Genomic DNA, 18,802 nt, shown 5'->3' on the forward strand with positions numbered 1-18,802 from the left:
CCTCGGGCGGGAGCGCCGCTGCGCTTCCCAAGCGGTGCACTTATCCAGTGCGCCACCGGGCTGGCCCCAACACTTGGATCTTTTATGTTGTCTGGTTGTCACAGTTGGAAAATAGTTCCAGTCCTGAAGTTGACCTTGAAAGAAAGTGAGCTGAGATGCTGGGTACCGTTCAAGCTTTATTAAAGAAAGAAATCTGCTGGGCTGTGCTTAAAATGGAGGATAGCCCGGGGCTGCCCTGAAAATGGGGGACAGCAGCAACAATGGGTTTGCGAGGGTTTATATTAACTGTTGGGCATGAAATGTAAGGGGGGCGGGGGAGGGACCATTAGGTTGACGTAACTGGGTAGAGACTGTGCTGATGCAGAAGCTGGAAAGTTGTTTCTAAGTCAGGAGGCTTCTTGTAAAGGGAAGTGGGGAGGGGCTTGGTGCTGGAGTGGAAGACGAGGCCAGCAGCTATTTTGTGCTAGTGCTTATTGTGTGCACAATGGTGCCTGCCACATCCCAGATCCATCAGACCTCTGTGCCCACTCCCCACCTTCAAATTAATTCATTATATTATTAACATTTGAGGACATTAAGTCCAAAGAATGTGTAAACTGATTTGCTTCACTCTAGGACATTATCAGTTTTTTAAAAAGTGTAGTTCCACTTCTCTTTCTTCTTCCACATCATCCTGCAAAGTGTGTCCGTTATATGTCTTGTGCCTACCAAGAGTGGTCATTGGCAAAGGAAAGCAGGACATGGAAAATGTTGTCAGACCTCATTAGGAACCTCACTTTTTCATCAGTTTTCTAGTTTTTCTCTTCTTCACTGAAGCAGTCCATAGAGGTATTAGAGGCTTAGTGTAAAGGATCCATAGGACATGTAAATTGTAAACAAATTAAGCCAAGGACACCAGGAGATGCCAGGTCTCCAAGTTCTTCACTGGAGGTGTACTCAGATGAGCTATGACAGCATTTTCCCTATCCAGGGTGACAACCTGCCAGGTGAAGGGAAGCCGCAAATTGGGGGTTACCAAACCTCTTATACTCCAACTGTATCCCTCTGAAATGCAAGTAATCGTGTTTGGTTACAAAAGCTGCCTTCAATAAGCCATATCACTGGAATCTAACATTTGGGTGATGGATGTAATCTTGCTGGGCTGTCCACAGATTGTATGTCCATGTCTAGGCATCTCATACTTGTGTCCATATCACAACTGCATAATGATGGCCATCTTTTGGACCTTCACAGTTGCCTCACAGCCAGGAAAGGCTGTGCCCAACAGCCCTGCCCAGACCTACAGCACACCCCACCCAGCCCAGCTCTTACCGTAGTCTGTGCAGGCCTTGCCTCTTACTCAGTGTAATAAATGACATTCTCAAGAACTTCTCAGTGTGGATTCTCAGTGAAGCTTACCTTTGATGGCTCATGAGGGTCAGTCAACAAGAACCATCCATCAGGTAAGGGGTAGGGAACAGGCTGTGCGCTGTCAAGAATAACCGCAGACCAGTGATCAAGCAGGAAATGATCCTGAGAAGTGCTGGGACATAGTCACCTTATTAAGTACAGCGAAGGACTGATCCTTTCAAAACTGGGATTTCTCTTAGCTTGCAGCTGTAACCCTGAGCATGCAGAAGACTGTGACCAGGGCTCAGGCCGCTGCCACTGCAAGCCAAATTTCCAGGGAGACCACTGTGAGGAGTGTGCGCCAGGATACCACCACTTCCCACTCTGCTTACGTAAGTGCTGCCATGGAGGAAGAGGCGCCCTTTGTGGTCCACAGCTGCTTGTGCATTCACACCTGAGGGCATATCAGGTAGGGTTGGGGGGTGGGCAGAAAGGGGGCCAGGTAGGTTATATTTACATGAAAGTATTTCCAAAGGATTGGAGTATAAATTTTACATAAGTCCATTTTATAGTCTTATTCATCTCTGAAGTGTTAGTTACATTTTACCATAGGCATTGCCATCTCAGTAGGTCAAAAGGGTCAAATATTGACAATTTTAACTTAATGGTAACCCGTGTGTTGATTCTTTTTCATAAGCCTAGAAGAAATGTCATGGACTTCCAGGTGTTCGTTGTGTACTTATAGTGCTTCGGTGGGTCGGGGGCTGTGTTTCCTTTCCCGCTGCACTGTAGGCCAGCTTATCAGGGCCCCACCTGCATCCCACTGCAGTGATCTAAGACAACATCTCAGCATCTCCAAGAGAGAAGACTTAGGTCTGTCAGAAACACTGCAGAGCACAAAGCAGGAGAATCTGTGAAATCAGCTGTGCAGATGGACAAGAGTGTAGTTTCTGTTTGTTCGGCAACAGTGGAAAAACTGCACTTTTGGGTTAGGACAAAGAAACACTGTCTCAGGAAGGGACCCCTCCCCCAGCCCCCTGCATTGCTACATCAGTTATTAACCATCCCCACTAAGGTCTGTCAGAAACACTGCAGAGCACAAAGCAGGAGAATCTGTGAAATCAGCTGTGCAGATTGACAAGAGTGTAGTTTCTGTTTGTTCGGCAACAGTGGAAAAACTGCACTTTTGGGTTAGGACAAAGAAACACTGTCTCAGGAAGGGACCCCTCCCCCCAGCCCCCTGCATTGCTACATCAGTTATTGACCATCCCCACTCGCCCCCTGCATTGCTACATCAGTTATTGACCATCCCCACTCTCGTAACTCCTGTGGATCTATCACAGGAAAAGTACCGTGAGTTGCAGGACACAGGGGCAGGACTCATGTGAATGGGGTAACTATATATTCCAGTTTATACCTGCTGTCGCGGGGTAATTATTAAAATAGCACCCACTTTCATTGTTGAGATTATCCTAGTTTGGATGAAAAATTATACAATTACCTTACATTTAAAGGAATCAATGTTTTAAGCCCAAATGCAATGACACCATATTGGGACTTGATCAATTTAGAATCTGTGATTATTGGATATGAGCTGAGCAGAAATTGCACTTGCCTTTTTAGTGAAGAAAAAAAAAAGAAGAAACCTGAAGCAGTCTTATAAGATAAACAAGACTTCAGGGAAAAAACTTGAAAGAAAACATTTTTTAAAAGCTAGTCTGAATTTTACATTAAAAAACCAATGAAGATGTTAAAAAAGCCAAGCTCATCCCTGCTTAGGCTGAGACTTAGCTATTGTGAGCACAAAACATCTGTTTCTGTTTATTAATGTGTATGCAAATTAGAATATCTGACCAGTCTGGTTTCAATTACTAGACACATTTGAAATATAGCAATATTGCCTTTCTTTAAATTAGCCTCTGTGCTACTTTTCACTAAGTGAGAGAAGGTTGCTTCTCATCTAATGCAATTTAATGTTTTACTTTCCCATCTCCTTAATCATTTTCTGTATTTTTAAATAAACTATTTTTATAGGAATTCCCATTTTTCCTATTTCTACTCGAAGTCCAGAAGATCCAGAAGCTGGAGATATAAAAGGCAAGTAATCTCTCTCTTGGTTTAACTTCAATGGAAATGTGATGCTGCATGTCCTTTTCCTACTTCCTGTGCACACTGCCAAGCCTAAGTTCCAGGCCTCCTTCCTGGAGCATGGCAGGTACCTTGCAGGTCTGTCCTACCTGACCTGCTTACTCCCTGTTATTTTCTACTCCAGTCTGTCTTTTGCAATGGCACTACTTGCTTTAAAAAACTAAATAGAGCTTGGATTATATATCACTAGCTTGCTCAAAAATCTCCAGTGGCAGCCAGTTGTCTACTGTCTTATTTGGGTTTTCCAAAAACAGACTCTAAGAAACACCAGGAAGGAAGCGAGTCAGGGGATGGAGGGAGCCATTGTAAAGATGCCAGCAAGGTCCTACTGTGGCAGCTGGAGCTGCACCCTGTAAGCAACTCTAGGAGACAGCACAGAACTTGCTCAGAGTTAACCCTGTGGAAGGGGTACATCAGTTATCTGCTATTAGTGGAGGACTGCTTCTGGGGCATTAACTCTCTGGCACTTACAGGTTGGCCTGCAGAAAGGCTGAGGAGCTTCTGCAGCCAAAAACAAAAAAGCCCTTGGGCAGAGAGTAGCAAGGCTGTGCGTAAGCAGTCTTTGGGTGGGTGGGGAGGCGAGTACCAGAGGATGCCAGCGTGACACCTGCCTAAGCATTTGCTCCTTAAGTATTTTAAGATTCCCTTGTATGTGCAAAGCAGTATTCTGGCTGCTGGGGGGGTACTTAGTAGGGAAAAGAATAGAAAAAAAGAATTCTTAGCTCTCCTGGAGTTTATATTCCAGGGGGAGGACTTAGACAATAACATATATAATATATAAACCACAGAACAAGTAAAACATCTAATATGTTAGACTGTGATATGTGGGGTTGTGTCCTACACAAGAGTGCCACTTTTAAGGTGGTGGGTTGGGAGGGTAGGGATTCATATCATAGGCATAAATTAACTTATATGAGAAGATCCCAGGCCTGTAGGCTCAGTTCTGGAGCTGTGAGCAGTTTCCTGCACATACCCACAGTGGCACACACAGGGACACACACATACTCAGAAGGGACACACTGCATACACACAGCCCACAACTGCACCCCATCTGGGTCATGCTGGGGCCTCTCCTACCCTGGGCACCTGCAGAGGCCTGATGGCCAGGTGCTCATCTACTTGGGGAGGAGGTCATGCAGGGTGTGTGTGGGCCTGGGGCCCTTCCACCTGCAGTGTCCAGGATGTGGGCAGGCGGGGAAGATGGTCTCTGGAGTGCTCTCCTTGGCAGAGGAGTTCAGGTTTGGCAACAAGATAGTAAGTCTGGGTGTGGGCTGGAGAGAGCCTTGGAGATAAAATAAGGCTGGCAAAAATAAGGCAGGGAGAGAGACTAGGGAATGTGGGGTTTGCAAAATTGAATAGAGTAGTCAGGGAGGGCCTCCCTGAAGCAGGCACAAGAAAGAGCAGGTGGGAAGTCCCTGGGGCAGGAGCGTCCCTGGGCCTGGGGTGGGGGTGTGGGTGTGGGGATGGTGTGGATCAGTGAACAGAAAGGGACCAGATGTATGAAAGGGGAGAGAGAGAAGGGCAGAGTGGTGGGTGTTGCTTTGCCTCACACAGGGTGACGGGTGGGGGTGTGGGTGTGGGGATGGTGTGGATCAGTGAACAGAAAGGGACCAGATGTATGAGAGGGGAGAGAGAGAAGGGCAGAGTGGTGGGTGTTGCTTTGCCTCACACAGGGTGACGGAGATGTAAAAGGATTACTCAAAGTCCATGTCTTCTGAGCAGTGAGACAACCCGAAGGGGTTAATTTCCTGAAACCCTCAAGAGAGAGGCATTCCTCTTTTGGGAAATTAACCCCAAACTGGAGTTCTGTCTCAGTATTTATTCTCCAGGCCAGAAAGTTACAGAAAAAGAACATAGGTGGAGTTCTGGCTAAGTACAGTTTAACAATAGAGGCCGGTAATGTCAGTGAAATAACAAAGTGACATTCCATAATGCAATTTGCAAAAGGTTAAGTTGATCCAGTGACAAAAGCTTGTTCTTAGCAAACATTTTTTTCCCTACAGCAATTTCCTTAGTATGTTTACATAACAATCAAGTAAGGTTAACCTGCACCAAGGACATCTACCCTTTGAGCCAGCAATTTTGCTGTGTTACAATTCTATATCTATAACAGAGACTTTAGCCTGGGGAAAGTTTCCTGTCTTTTGCAAGGTTAACATTTCTATATGCAATTTTAAAGAGTGAGGTTAAACCTGAAACTACAGGGCTTTGGAAACTAGGCCCTGTGAAATACATTTGCTTTATAAATGTTAGTATACTCCACAGTGGGGAGGGACATGCTGGGGCCAGACCATATAGCCCTTGTGAGCCACTGTAGAGACCTCACCTTTTACTCAGAAAGTGATGGATCTGTGAAGAGTCATGCACAGAGAAGTGACATGGAAGAAGGATCTGTGTGGCTGCTGTACTGAAAACAAATTGTAGGGGGAGAAGGGAAGAAGCCGAGAGACCTGGTGGGAAGCTCTTGTGATGATCCAGGAGGAGGAGGTGACTGGGGCTCAGCCCAGGGGATGCCAGTGTGGGTGAGGAGAAGTGGACAGACTGGGCAGGATCTGAAGGTGCAACCCACAGGATTTGTGGGGACTGCTGGGCTGGATGTGGAATAGGAGAGAGAGAAAGGACTGGGGGGTGACTCCAAGGCTTTGGGATTGAGCAAACAGCAGGAAGAAGTTGCCTTTTATTTATTTTTCCAGTTTTATTCATATTTATTTTTGTGGGGTACAGTGCATTGTTTCAATACACATGTGTCTTGCACAATGATTCACTTAGCATAGTATTGTCCTCATTGGTCCACCATTTATCTTCCTTGCCACCCCCACCCCTCCCCACCTCTCATAACCATTATTCTATTCTCTACTTTTTTTTAAACACACGAAGATTAATATCTTTATTGCAAAAAGAACTCTTAAAAATGAATTAGAAAAATCTAAGCTGAAATTTGGAGAAGGACATGAGCAGATAAGTCACACACCCAAAGAAATACACGTGGTGAATAAGTATCTTGTAGGGTCTGGTTGAGGGCAAGGGCAGGGCTGTCCCAGCCTCTGTCTCTCAGGATCCCGGGAGTGAGGCTGGCTCTGTTGCTGGCCTGGATGTGTGGTGGCCTGGTGGTGGTGGAGGCGGGGCTAGGGCCCACAGCTCCCATCTCCTGCGACCCCTGCACATGTGGCTGTCTTCCATTGCTGGCTTGTATGTGCTGTGGCAGTGGTGGCAGCAGGGGCAGGGCTAGGGCCCCTACCCCCCCATCTCCCAGGATCCCCCAAAGTTACCCTGTATTTAGACAGAAAGACTAAAAGAAGAGAAAGCAGATGGCGTGGGTGGAGGAGGGGTGGGCCGGTGTGGTGGTGGAAGTTCATGGAGGCTCTTTTCTGGCTGTTTCTTGTCTTCTTTGTGAAATAAGAAACTGGGTTGGGGCAGAAAGTGAGGATGGGGAAGAGGCCTTGGAGTTGAGGAGAGAGAAGGTGTGAAAGTCACCCAGGAATGCAGGGGAGCAAATGGGTTTGGGAAGTGTCCTGGGATTGTTGGGCTCACAAGGGCTCGTTCGAGGTCAGTCATAACCCGACCATGCTTGTTTCCTTCGCCTGCCCTCCCCACACCCGACTCCTCTGATCAAACCGTGCTGCCATGTGTTATTGACGTGGGGTGCTGTCCTGTGCCTGCGTCAGGCACTGGGCACCTTAGGATGGTGGCTCTGCTTGACCTGGCTTGTGCTCCCACAGTGCCTGCCGTGATCCTGCCCGCGGCGGGTATCAGCAAATGTTTCCTTCCATGTTGTTAATTGGCTAGAGTGGAACTTAGCTTCTGGGCCTTGGTTACAACACACATCTCTGGTTTTCTTCCACAAGACTATTTTAGATTTCCTATTATGGTCTGTTTACAATAATCCCTTTGTTATTCAATTTCTTCTCCCCAAGTAGACTGATGGTAACTTCAGGGAAATAAATTCATTTGAACTTGAAAGGAGGTTCAGATGTCAGTTATAAAATGTTACGGAGGCCTTGGAACATAGCCTGCAGGAAAAGAAGTTTCAGTTAGTGCAATTGGGTTTATTTGGGAATTTGAATGCACGGATAACCACTTCAATTTGGTCTTCTATTCATGCGTTTTTTTTTCCTTTTTTGTCTTTTTTACTGACTGGTAACGGGATTGCAACCCTCGGTGTCGCACCCATACCGGGGACCAGCAATGGGATCGCAACCCTCGGTGTTGCGCCCGCACCGCGCTCAGCCAGTGAGCGGGAACCGGTCTCCACATGGGATCCGAACCCTCGGCGGGAGTGCTGCCGCGCTCCCAAGCGGTGCACTCTCCAGTGCGCCACCGGGCCGGCCCTATTCATGCATTTTTAAAACACCCTATTTGGGGCCTAACTCCTGTCAGTGAATCTATCCTAGGACATACCCCGAAAGTTGCTTTTAAAATCACTGTCAGCTTTTATTCTTAGTATAATAGAAAGAACATGGGTTTTGGAATCAGGCGGACCTGGGTTTGAATTCTGACTCTGCCCACCTGGCTTTGTGACCTTGGCAAGTTAATTAACCTTTCTGAGCATCTTTTCCCCCAACTATAAAATGCTTGCCTATCTTACAGGGCTCTTGATTGACTTCATTATTAACCCATTCATAACAAAGTCGAGCAAGAGCCCTGTGTTTTTGAGAAAGTTATTTACTGAGAAATACAGTGCGATGGCACTGGGGTCCTGTGGTGAGCTCTCACAAAGTGTCCAGCCTGCCGGGTGTCTCACCCATCTGTTTCTGTAGAATAAATCACCCCCAAAGTTAGTGGCTTGAAACAACAGGGTTATTTCTCACAGTTGTGTGGGTCGGTTGTGCAGTTCTGCTGGCCTTGCCAGAGGGTCTGCTGGGGCTGGGCTCAGCTGGGACAGATGGCATCTCTCTCCATGTGACATTTTGTCCTTGAGGAGACCAGACTGTGAGTCCCACTCATGGCAGCCTCAGGATTCCCAGAGGGGGAGAGTGGAAACTGTAAGGTCTGTGGTGACCTGGGCTCAGCAGTCACAGGAGAGCACTTTCACCTCATTCCACTGGTCAAATCAAGTCACAGGCCAATAAAGGTTTTCAAAAATTAAAGTGTTGTGAAAGACAGACACAGACAGCTAAGATACAGAATGGCGGGGGGTGGGGAAGGGAGTGGTTTATACAGACTGGTCAGGGAGACCTTCTGAGGAGCTGGCATTTGAACTGATGGACAGGAAACAGTTGCTGTGCCAAGAGCCATGATAGGGGTGTGCCAGGCAGAGGGAACAGTCTGAGCAAAGGTCCTGAGGTGGGAAAGCACTTGACGGAGGCATCGGAAGCAGCCTGGTCTTAAGTGGGACAGTCCGAGGGAAGTCCCCAAAGCACATCGGGCACGTAGCAGGGCTGAATTTATGTTGGTTTCTTTTTTTCTAAAAAATGGAAGACGGTAGAAGGTAGAAATATGTTTAATTCAAGATCGTCATTAGATGGAAATTTACTGAGTTAAGGTTTTACCGTACAAGGCTCAGATTTGGAGGGGAAAAAAAGAATTTCTACAGGGGTAGTGTTAAAAGATTATAACTGTTTTGTAAACTAATGACCATCTGACCTTTTCTGAATATTCGTTCTATTTCCCTTTAAGACGTAGTCCTCTGGGTTAAGAATGTTGACAAGCCATAGGGAATTCATAATCTATATTTTCATGGCAGAAACCCGGGGGAAGAGAGCAACTAGCAATGGAGTGGAGGATGGATTTCCCCTCTGAAAGTCTCTTGTTCTTCGCAGAGTGCGACTGTAACTTGGCGGGTGTTCTCCCTGAAATATGTGATGCCCGTGGCAGGTGCCTGTGCCGCCCTGGGGTTCAGGGCCCTCGGTGTGATACCTGCTGCTCTGGTTTCTACTCATTCCCTATTTGCCAAGGTAAGTGGCCAAAACACAGCATATTGATCATCAGTCTCCCAAGATAAATCTCCTGAGGAGACACAGAGGCTCTTTCTGGCAGAACTGTGTGGCCTGCAGTTTAATAAATTAGCCCCTGGCTTATACATGTGTATGACTTATGACTGTGCTACCTGGATTTTGTCACCTCCCTTCTTTTGTCTTTCCAACCCTGTCCTTCCTCCTCCCTAGTAGTTAAGCACATGGGCTGTGGAGTCAGCTGCCTGGATTCAAATCCCGGCTCTGGAGAGGAGCTGGTGTCTGAACAGTGTTTAGGAACCTGCCAGGTAGATGAGAGGAGGAGGCAGGGCAGAGAAGGAACAGCATATGCAAAGCCACAGAGCCACAAAACCACCAACTCCTCCTTCCCCATCCTAGTAAGAGTCACTGAGGGGTGGAGGTTGGGAGGAGGAGGTGTCTGGCTCAGTCCCTAGAGCGTAATAGGTTGAAGTAAACACTGGGCAAATGAACATATGAATGAATAAATTTGCCAAGTTCTAATCCCCTGCTTTCTCCTCACTGCAGCCAGTGTTGTAAGGGGAAGGGAGGAGAAAGAAGAAAACATGATCAGCCAGGGCTCAGGGCAGGAGATAAACACCACTCCGGGTATTATAGACAGAAGGACACTCACTACAGGTAATTAGGTGGTAAGACCTGGAGCAGTGCTCTAGGCTGGGCCTCAAAGAGGCCTCGGAAAACATGATCAGCCAGGGCTCAGGGCAGGAGATAAACACCACTCCGGGTATTATAGACAGTAGGACACTCACTACAGGTAATTAGGTGGTAAGACCTGGAGCAGTGCTCTAGGCTGGGCCTCAAAGAGGCCTCGGATAGAATGGCCGGGTTTTAAGCCCAAGCTGCTGTGGCACAGCACAAGGCTGGGAAGACCACGGTGCTGCTGCCTCCACAGCCACCTCTTGGCACCCGAGAAGCCAGAGACAGAGCACAGCTGCAGGAAGGCTCAGTGAACAGCAGGAAGACAGCCTCCTCCTTACTCCCCATCTGTCTAATCTTATTATTTCTAATTTGCAAAACTCAATTGGCATCGAGAGACCAGCCCCAAGAGAATCCGAGCAGTGCTGTTTTTAGCTTTCCAGCCTCTGAAACTAGGAGGAGGTTAGAATAGGTATCGAGCAGTCTCATCTGCAAGATCAGCCACACTAAGGAACTGTGAGTGGGGGAAAGAGCAGGAAAAGACGTCCCCTAAGTTGGAGGACGAAGTAGTATAAAGAGCAAGGGTTGTACTAGTTATCGACATTGGCAAGTTGCTTAACCTCTGTGTTCCTCAGTTTCCTAGTAACGGTGCCCACCTCATCACATTGCTGTAATGCTTACATACGTGCTGACAGGTAATGCTCTGAGAGCCCAGGGCACACTTGCTTGTGTGTTAGCTGTGGTTCTTTTATCCTTCTTCTTCCTCTGCCCCATACTTCTCTCTACATCATTTTGAGCCCATTGCCCCAGTCCTAGCCATCTCCCTGTTTGCTTATAAGCCTAAATGTCATACCCCTAATCCTTCCTTTTCCTCCTGGCCTGCACAAATATAGTCAAAATAATGCAGAAGGGAGGAAAGACTTCCACAACAACAGAGTAAGGAGTTTTGTAGATGCTCTCTTTAGAGAAACAAAAATTTAATTGGTGAACATTTAAAAAAAAATCATTTAAAGCCATAGAAATGGCCATAAATGCATACAGCAAATGAAGAAACATTGAAGAAAATCTGAATCTAGGTAAAAGCAGTGAGAGTCTGTGACATTTGAGTCATGACCCATCCTATTACCCTCCCCCCACTCCATCTTATAAAAGCTTTACCCGGGGCATGTTTGGTCAAGAAGATGGGTGCTCTCTGTACAATATACCCCACTTTGGAGCTATGGTTTCATCTTGGGAGTGGCAGGCTGCTGATGTGTCTCATCCCACTGCAGCCCTGTGTTGCAAAAGCTCTAGTCCAGGTAGGCTCAGCAGAATCAGGTCTCTCTTTCCCTACTAAGCCCTCACTTGTAAGGTGGAAGCTCTAACTTAGGCACTTCAGGCTGAAAATACTGGGACCTGAATCACCCCCGCCCTAGCTGGCTTATAGAATGGATCTCCATGTTGGGAGGGGCAAGCTGAGAAGACCAAGGGCTGCATCTTCCCCCAGTTCCCACTTGTAGAGCAAGGGCATCACTCCAGAAAAAGTGGGTCTCCACCTCCAGCTCTGATGGTACAGTGCTTCTCCCCAAAAGGAAAGGTATGTCATAAGGACAAAGAGCTCTGCAGCTCTTTCTGAAAGAACTGACTATTTTGCATAGAGTAGACAACTCCATACCCAAGCGTGTTGTAGGAAACAATAAAGATCTTAGTGTATAGCAATTAAGAGGAGGCTGGTAGCTCTAATGCAAGCAAAGCATCAGAGCAGCCAGAAGTGTAATAGAGAAAATCAGAGAAACAACAGCCCAGAAGAGCCTTCCTGAGGTCATAGATAATTCTGGAGGTTGGGAAGACAGTGCACACACTAGGCTGTACCTATTCAGGATAATCAGAGTAAGACAAGGGGCAGACTCAGAAACATCCCCCAAAATGCACACAAACTCATCAACATGGTGGAGCCTCACTGACACCAGGGACTTAATTAAGCACAACCTCTGACCAAACACTGAATGAACAATCTACTCTGACACAGGCAACTCCTAGGGAGTCAGGCTTAAAAATGATATATCCATCCTCGATCATCTAGAAGACCGTATGCATGCTCAAGGCTGTGCCATCAATGATCAGAGAGAGAAAATCCAAACTAGTAGTCCCTGGCTGAATATGGGGATTGGGGGGAATAAAAGTTAACTCCCTGGACTGTGATTGCAGCTTCCAAGCCACAAAGACATCTAATAATAAAGAGTAACTGACCAAGGCTTAAACTGCCTTCAATCAATAAATGGCTGGTACCAACCCAGGGGTGATGCTGAGGTAGCAAGACCAGAAGACAAGAATAAGGGTAAAAATCTGAGCAGGAACATTAGAGGCTGAACATTGCAGGGGAAATAGACTTGGCGGCATTAGTTCATCCAAGTCACTAAGCAAATAAACAACCAATCAGGCAAACAATACAACAATCCTGTTGGTAATGACAGATCAGTAGCTGGAGTTGCTACAATATATTATCTAAAATGTCCGGTTTTCAAAAGAAAGTCATGAGATGTTCAGAGAAACAGAGAAGGGTGACCCATACACAGAGTGAAAAAGCAGGCAATAGAAACTTCCTTTGAATGGGCTCAGATATTAAACCTAGCAAACAAAGACTTTAAAGCAGCTATTATAAATCTGCGTAAAGAAATAAATCATGTTTAATGAATTAAAGAAAGGTATGATGACAATGTCTCACCATAGAGAATAACAATAAAGAGATAGAAATTATTAAAAAGAAGCAAATGAAAATTCTGGAGTTATAAAGTGTAATAACTGAAGTGAAAAATTCATTAAAAGGGTTCAACAGCAGATTCGAGCTGGCAGAAGAAAGAACCAGCATACTTAATGACAGATTGATAGACATTATGCAGTCTGAAAAATAGAAGAATGAAGATAAGTGAACAGAAACTCAGAGAAATTTGAGATACCATTAAGTGTGCCAACATTTGTGTAATGGGAGCACCAGAAGGAGAGGACAGAGAAAGAGACAGGAAAAATAGTCAAAGAAATAACAGCTGAAAACTTCCCAAGTTTGATGAAAAACAACTTACATACCTGAGAAGCTTAATGAACTCCAAGCAGGATAAATACAAAGGGATACACATCCAGACACATCATAATTAAAATATTGAAAGACAACAACAAAGAGAAAATCTTGAAAGCAGCAAAAGAAAAATGGCTAATTGTGAACAAGGGAACCCCAGTTAGAGAAACAGCTGACTTCACATGAGAAATAATGGAGGCTAGATGGCAGTGGGACTTCATGTTCTAAGTGCTGAAAGTAAAACGCTGTCAACCAGGAATCTTTAATCCATCAAAATTATTATTCAAAATGAAGGAAAAGTAAAGACATTCCCAGAGGAATAAAAACGGAGAATTTATGAGAAATAATGGAGGCTAGATGGCAGTGGGACTTCATGTTCTAAGTGCTGAAAGTAAAACACTGTCAACCAGGAATCTTTAATCCATCAAAATTATTATTCAAAATGAAGGCAAAGTAAAGACATTCCCAGAGGAATAAAAACGGAGAATTCATTGCTAGCTGACCTGCCTTAAAAGAAATACTGAAGGAATTTCAAGCTAAAAGCAAGCAGCTCCAGACAATAATTTGAATCTACATGCAAAAACTAAGAATGTTGATAAAGGCAATTATGTAGTATATTAGTCCATTTTCTTTTGCTTATAGCAGAATACCTGAAAGTGGGTAATTTATAAGAAAATGAAATTTATTTCTTACAGTCCAAGGTCCAGAGAATGCATCTGGTGTGGGCCTTCTTCTTGGTGGGGAGTCTCTACAGAGTTCTGTGGTGACCCAAGGTATCGCATGGCAAGGAGGGAAAAGCATTTTTAAGTGCTTGCTTGTTCTTGTAAAGCCACCAGTCCAGACCCATGATAACTCTCTATACCATTACTCCATGAATGATTAATCCATTCATGAGCATAGTTCTCTCAATCCAATCACGTCTAAAGGCCCCAACCTTTAAAATACCATAATGGGGATTAAGGTCCAATATGAGCTTGGAGGGACATTCAAACCACAGCATGTTAGTAATTACCAAAGACAGTATAATTAAATATTTTTATCCTTTCTTCTCTTGACTGACTTAAAAGAAAATGCACAAAACTATATGTACAAATACATTCACACATACATACATGCACACTTACATACTATTGGGCCTGTAACATACAGAAATGTAATATAGTTGACAATAGTACGAAGGAGACAGATGAGAATAAAGTTGTATTGGAGTAAGGAAATGACAGCAACTCCACAGGAAGAAATGAAGAGAACTAGAAAGGGTAAGTAAAGTTTATAAAGACACTCTATAAATATATACTTGCTCTCCTTCTATCAGCTTCCTTAAAAGGCATAGGTTATATTAATTAATAATTGTAATAATGTATTGCTGGCTTGAACATATATAGATGTAATATGTATAGCAGTTGCAACACACAAAAGACGGGGAGTGGATGGAGCTACATCGGAGGAGAGTTTCTGTATTTCAATGGAACTAAATCAATATAAATCTGAAGTAGATTCTTTTTTGTAATCCCTAGAGCAATCACTAAAACAATAACAAAAAATGATTAAAAGGTCATTAAAGGGGAGCTGGCCCCGTGGCTCACTCGGGAGAGTGAGGCACTGGGAGCTCCGAGGCTGTGGGTTTGGATCCTATATAGGGATGGCTGGTTTGCTCACTGGCAGAGCGCGGTGTGGGCGACACCAAGCCAAGGGTTATGATCCCCTTACTGGTCACAAAAAAAAAAAAAAAAAGTCACTAAAGGAAGTAAGAAGTTATACTAAAAAACATCTATCTAAGACGAAAGAGGGAAATAAAGGAGAAATAGAGGAATAGAAAAGACATGAGATGTATAAAAAACAAAATGCAAAATGGCAGAGGAAAATCTAACTGTATTGATAATAACATTCAATATGAATGGATTCTACCTCATACCATAAACCAAAACAAAAAAAAAAAAAAAAAAAAAAAGTCACTAAAGGAAGTAAGAAGTTATACTAAAAAACATCTATCTAAGACGAAAGAGGGAAATAAAGGAGAAATAGAGGAATAGAAAAGACATGAGATGTATAAAAAACAAAATGCAAAATGGCAGAGGAAAATCTAACTGTATTGATAATAACATTCAATATGAATGGATTCTACCTCATACCATAAACCAAAATTAACCCCAAATGATCAAAAACCTAAGTGGAAGAGCTAAAACTATAAAACTCTTAGAAGAAAGCATAGGCATAAATCTTCAGAACATTAGATTAGTCAATAGGTTCTTAGATATGCCACCAAAAACATAAGCAACAAAAGAAAAAAATAGATAAATTGGACTTTATCAAAATTAAAAACTTTTGTACTTACCAAGAAAGTGGTAAGACAAACCATAGAATGGAAGAAAATATTTGCAAATTATATATCTGATATGGTACTAGTATCAAGAACATATAAAGTACTCTAATAGTTCAGTAGTAAAAAGACAATTTAATTTTAAAAGGAGCAAAGGATTTGAATAGACATTTCACAACAAAGATATGCAAATGGCCAATGAGTGCATAAAAAGATGTTTAATATCATTAGTCATTAGGTAAATGCAAATCAAAAACACAATGAAATACCATTTCATACCCACTAGAAAGGGAGACAATAAGAATTGGCAGAGATGTGCAGAAATTTGAACCCTCATACATTGTTACTGGGAATGTAAAATGGTACAGCCACTTTGGAAACATTTTTAATACTCTGCCTATTTTAACATAGACTTCTATAAAAACCTCCAAACTTTTACCATTTTTTCCCTCTGGAAAAAAAATCACTGTTTTCAAATGTATGCTATAATTCTTTGGACTTCAGCAGAGTATTATTCCATGTTTCCATCTAGCTGGAATTTGCTTACATGTCTGCGTATCTGGAGCAAAAGTAAGAACTAGGCAGTAAGACCCCCAACCCTGTATTGCCTTTGTAAAGTCAAAAAGCACCCCCCAAAGATGCATGATAAGGGAATCCCACAGGCCTCTCTCAGCCTAGTATTCTCTCTCTCTCTCTTTTTTTTAATAATTGTATTAAGTTTGGTTATTTATTTTCCAAACCAAACCCATGGTGAATTAGAAACGTAACTTAGAAGAGGGGGAAAGATTGCTAAGGCAACACTCTAGGGCAAGGGAGAAGACAGAAAAACAGACATGAAACGGAAGAAGTGTAGACGTCTGAGGACCTTTAATGAGGGGCAAATAATCCCACCCAACTCAGAAGGTACTGAGGGTATTTACCATTAGAGCAAGTAAGTGAGCATTGTAACACTAGCTCTGGGTCATAGAGAAGTAGTTCAATCGTGTCTAATACACCTGCTTCAGAAGGAAGGGAAGTATATAATACATTTTAGTAAGAGTACTACTTTAAATGGCTAAAATGAGAACATTTTAATGATGAAAGAGTCACTTAAAATTCTTAACAATTTCATGTGACAGAAAAGTTGACTAAACTGGCTTAAGGCAAAAATAATTTATTGGTTGGAATTGAAAAGTCCAGACATATTGGTTTCAGGAACAGCTTGATCCAGGGGCTCAAAAGATGTTGGCAAGATCTACTTTTCTCCGTCTTTCAACTCTGCTGTCTTGTGTATTGGCTTCATTCTCAAGCCTCAGGTGATGGTAAGATGGCAGCCAACAGCTCTTAGACACACACTGCTATGGACTGAATTGTGCTCCCCAAAATTCATATGTTGAGGCCCTAACCCCCAGTGTGATTGTATTTGGAGTAAGGAAACAATTAATGTTAAATGCAGTCATGGGTGGAGCCCTGATCTGATAGGATTAGTGTCCTTGTAAGAACAGAAACCGGAGGACTCGCTTGCTCTCTCTCCACCGTGTGAGGATGTAGTAGATTGAATTATGTTCCCCCAAACTCCCTGAAGTGTGAATTGTGTCCCCAAGTTTTATGTATTAGAAACTTAGCCCCCACTGTGACTGTTAAGAGGGTGGGAGATTCTATTATGGTAATTGAAAGGTGGAGCCTTGAAGAGGTGATTGGACTGTAGGACCGTGCCCTAGTGAATAGGCTAAAAATGGTGGTCAGGGGTGTAGTTCTGAGGGCTTTAAAAGGAGAGTGAATGAGGGGGTTAGTCTCTCTCTGCTTCCACCTTCTTGCAATGGAGGCCACTAGGTCACTGACACCACCACCAGATGGACTTTGGACTTCTCAGCCTCAGAAACTGTAAGCAATAAATTTCATTTTTCTTTATAAATCACACAGTTTCAGGTATTTTGTTATAAGGAACAAAAATGGACTAATACAGAGGACACAGTGAGAAGGTGGCTATCTGCAAGCCAGGAAGCAGATCCTCAGCAGAAACCAAATCGGCCAGTACCTTGATCTTGGACTTCTAGCTTCCACAATTGTGAAAAAATAAATGTCTGTGTTTAAGCCACCCAGCCTCTGGTATCTTGTTATGGCAGCCTGACCTAACACATAGCCATCCAGGTCCAAGACTCAGGGAAAAGAGTATGCTTTCCTCCAGGACAAGACTGGCCCTCACTGGATCACATGCCCATTCCTGAATCAGTCCCATGGCTGTGGAATTCAGTGCTCTGATGGGCTAAGCCTGAGTCTTTCCACACTCATGGAACTAGGAGTAGAGTCCACACCATCTGAACAGCATGATCAGAGCAAGGGGAACAGAGGCTCCCTCACGGCAAACTCTGGGTGCCATAACCAAGATGGGGGGGGTGGCAAAATGATGTGTCAGTAAAACCCTCAGCTCTCTGAGAAACCTTAGTTCTCCAAAGTGACCAATCCTGTGAGAGATTAGGAAAACCCTGAGGTTGCACCATAGCATTTTTCTTCTTGAGAATCTGACACCTGACATGAGAAGCTCTGTAATCAGCAACAGTGCATGAAGATAACGCAGTATTCCTTGTTTTAAGAGATTGGAGTTGGGCTTTAAAGAAAGGTGAATTTATTTTCTCATTTATATATATATATATATATATATATATATTTTGTCTTTTTCCATGTCCGGCAATGGATCGCAACCCTCAGTGTCGCGCCTGTACCGGACCGGGGACCGGAAACGGGATTGCAACCCTCGGCGTTGCTCCCGCGCCTTGCTCAGCCAGTGAGCGGGAACCGGTCTGTATGTGGGATCCGAACCCTTGGGTGGGAGCGCCGCCGCGCTTCCCAAGAGGCGCACTATCCAGTGCGCCACCGGGCCGGCCCCTCATTTATATTTTTGGTTGAGGTGGTTTGGACCTCTGCTTGCAAAAGTCTGCCAAAGCCTCCTGACCCCACTGGAAGCAAGAGAGTGACTGGATTTGCCAATAGCCACTGGAGAGAGGGGCTAGAGGGACACCAGCAGGTACTCTCCACCCCTGTGGGTGGATGTTTGTGGCCAGCCTCTGCTGGATTCAGTCTGGGCTTCAAAGTTGTGGCCCCAGTGGAGGGAGAGAGGCTCACCTGCAAGGCAGAGAGGGGCAGGTAGCTCATGTGCTCTGATACTGCCCCCGGCCCCCTAGTTTTTGCATTTGCTCCTTAGCTCCACCTGCAAAGCATGGATGAGGGGGAGAGAAGGCATGGGTTAGGCTTTGGAATTCAAGTGGGATAGTGGGAAGCAGTTCACCTCAAGTCCTGCCTCAGTGGTCCCTACTAATGCATGTCCAGCCTTGGAGGAGCCTGCCAGTGCTGAAGGGCTGTTTTCCGAGTTGTGCAGGACATGAGTCGTCTGCCCTACTCCTGGGGGAT

The 18,802-nt window shown here is 44.5% G+C and overlaps 1 protein-coding gene across 1 annotated transcript in view; it reads left to right on the forward strand.

The window, feature by feature from the left end:
- The window catches only part of LOC103593627 (laminin subunit alpha-3-like), an 89,833-nt gene extending 72,382 nt beyond the window's left edge, over nucleotides 1–17,451 (forward strand). Inside the window, exons 11-14 of the mRNA XM_008576645.1 lie at nucleotides 1,590–1,721; nucleotides 3,364–3,426; nucleotides 9,237–9,371; nucleotides 17,363–17,451. Of these exons, the coding sequence (XP_008574867.1) occupies nucleotides 1,590–1,721; nucleotides 3,364–3,426; nucleotides 9,237–9,371; nucleotides 17,363–17,451 (419 nt within the window). The remainder of the gene's footprint in view (nucleotides 1–1,589; nucleotides 1,722–3,363; nucleotides 3,427–9,236; nucleotides 9,372–17,362) is intronic.
- The last annotated feature ends 1,351 nt before the right edge of the window (nucleotides 17,452–18,802 follow it).

Source organism: Galeopterus variegatus, unplaced genomic scaffold, assembly GCF_000696425.1.
Source record: "Galeopterus variegatus unplaced genomic scaffold, G_variegatus-3.0.2 Scaffold1383, whole genome shotgun sequence".
In the NCBI taxonomy this organism is placed as follows: Eukaryota; Metazoa; Chordata; class Mammalia; order Dermoptera; family Cynocephalidae; genus Galeopterus; species Galeopterus variegatus.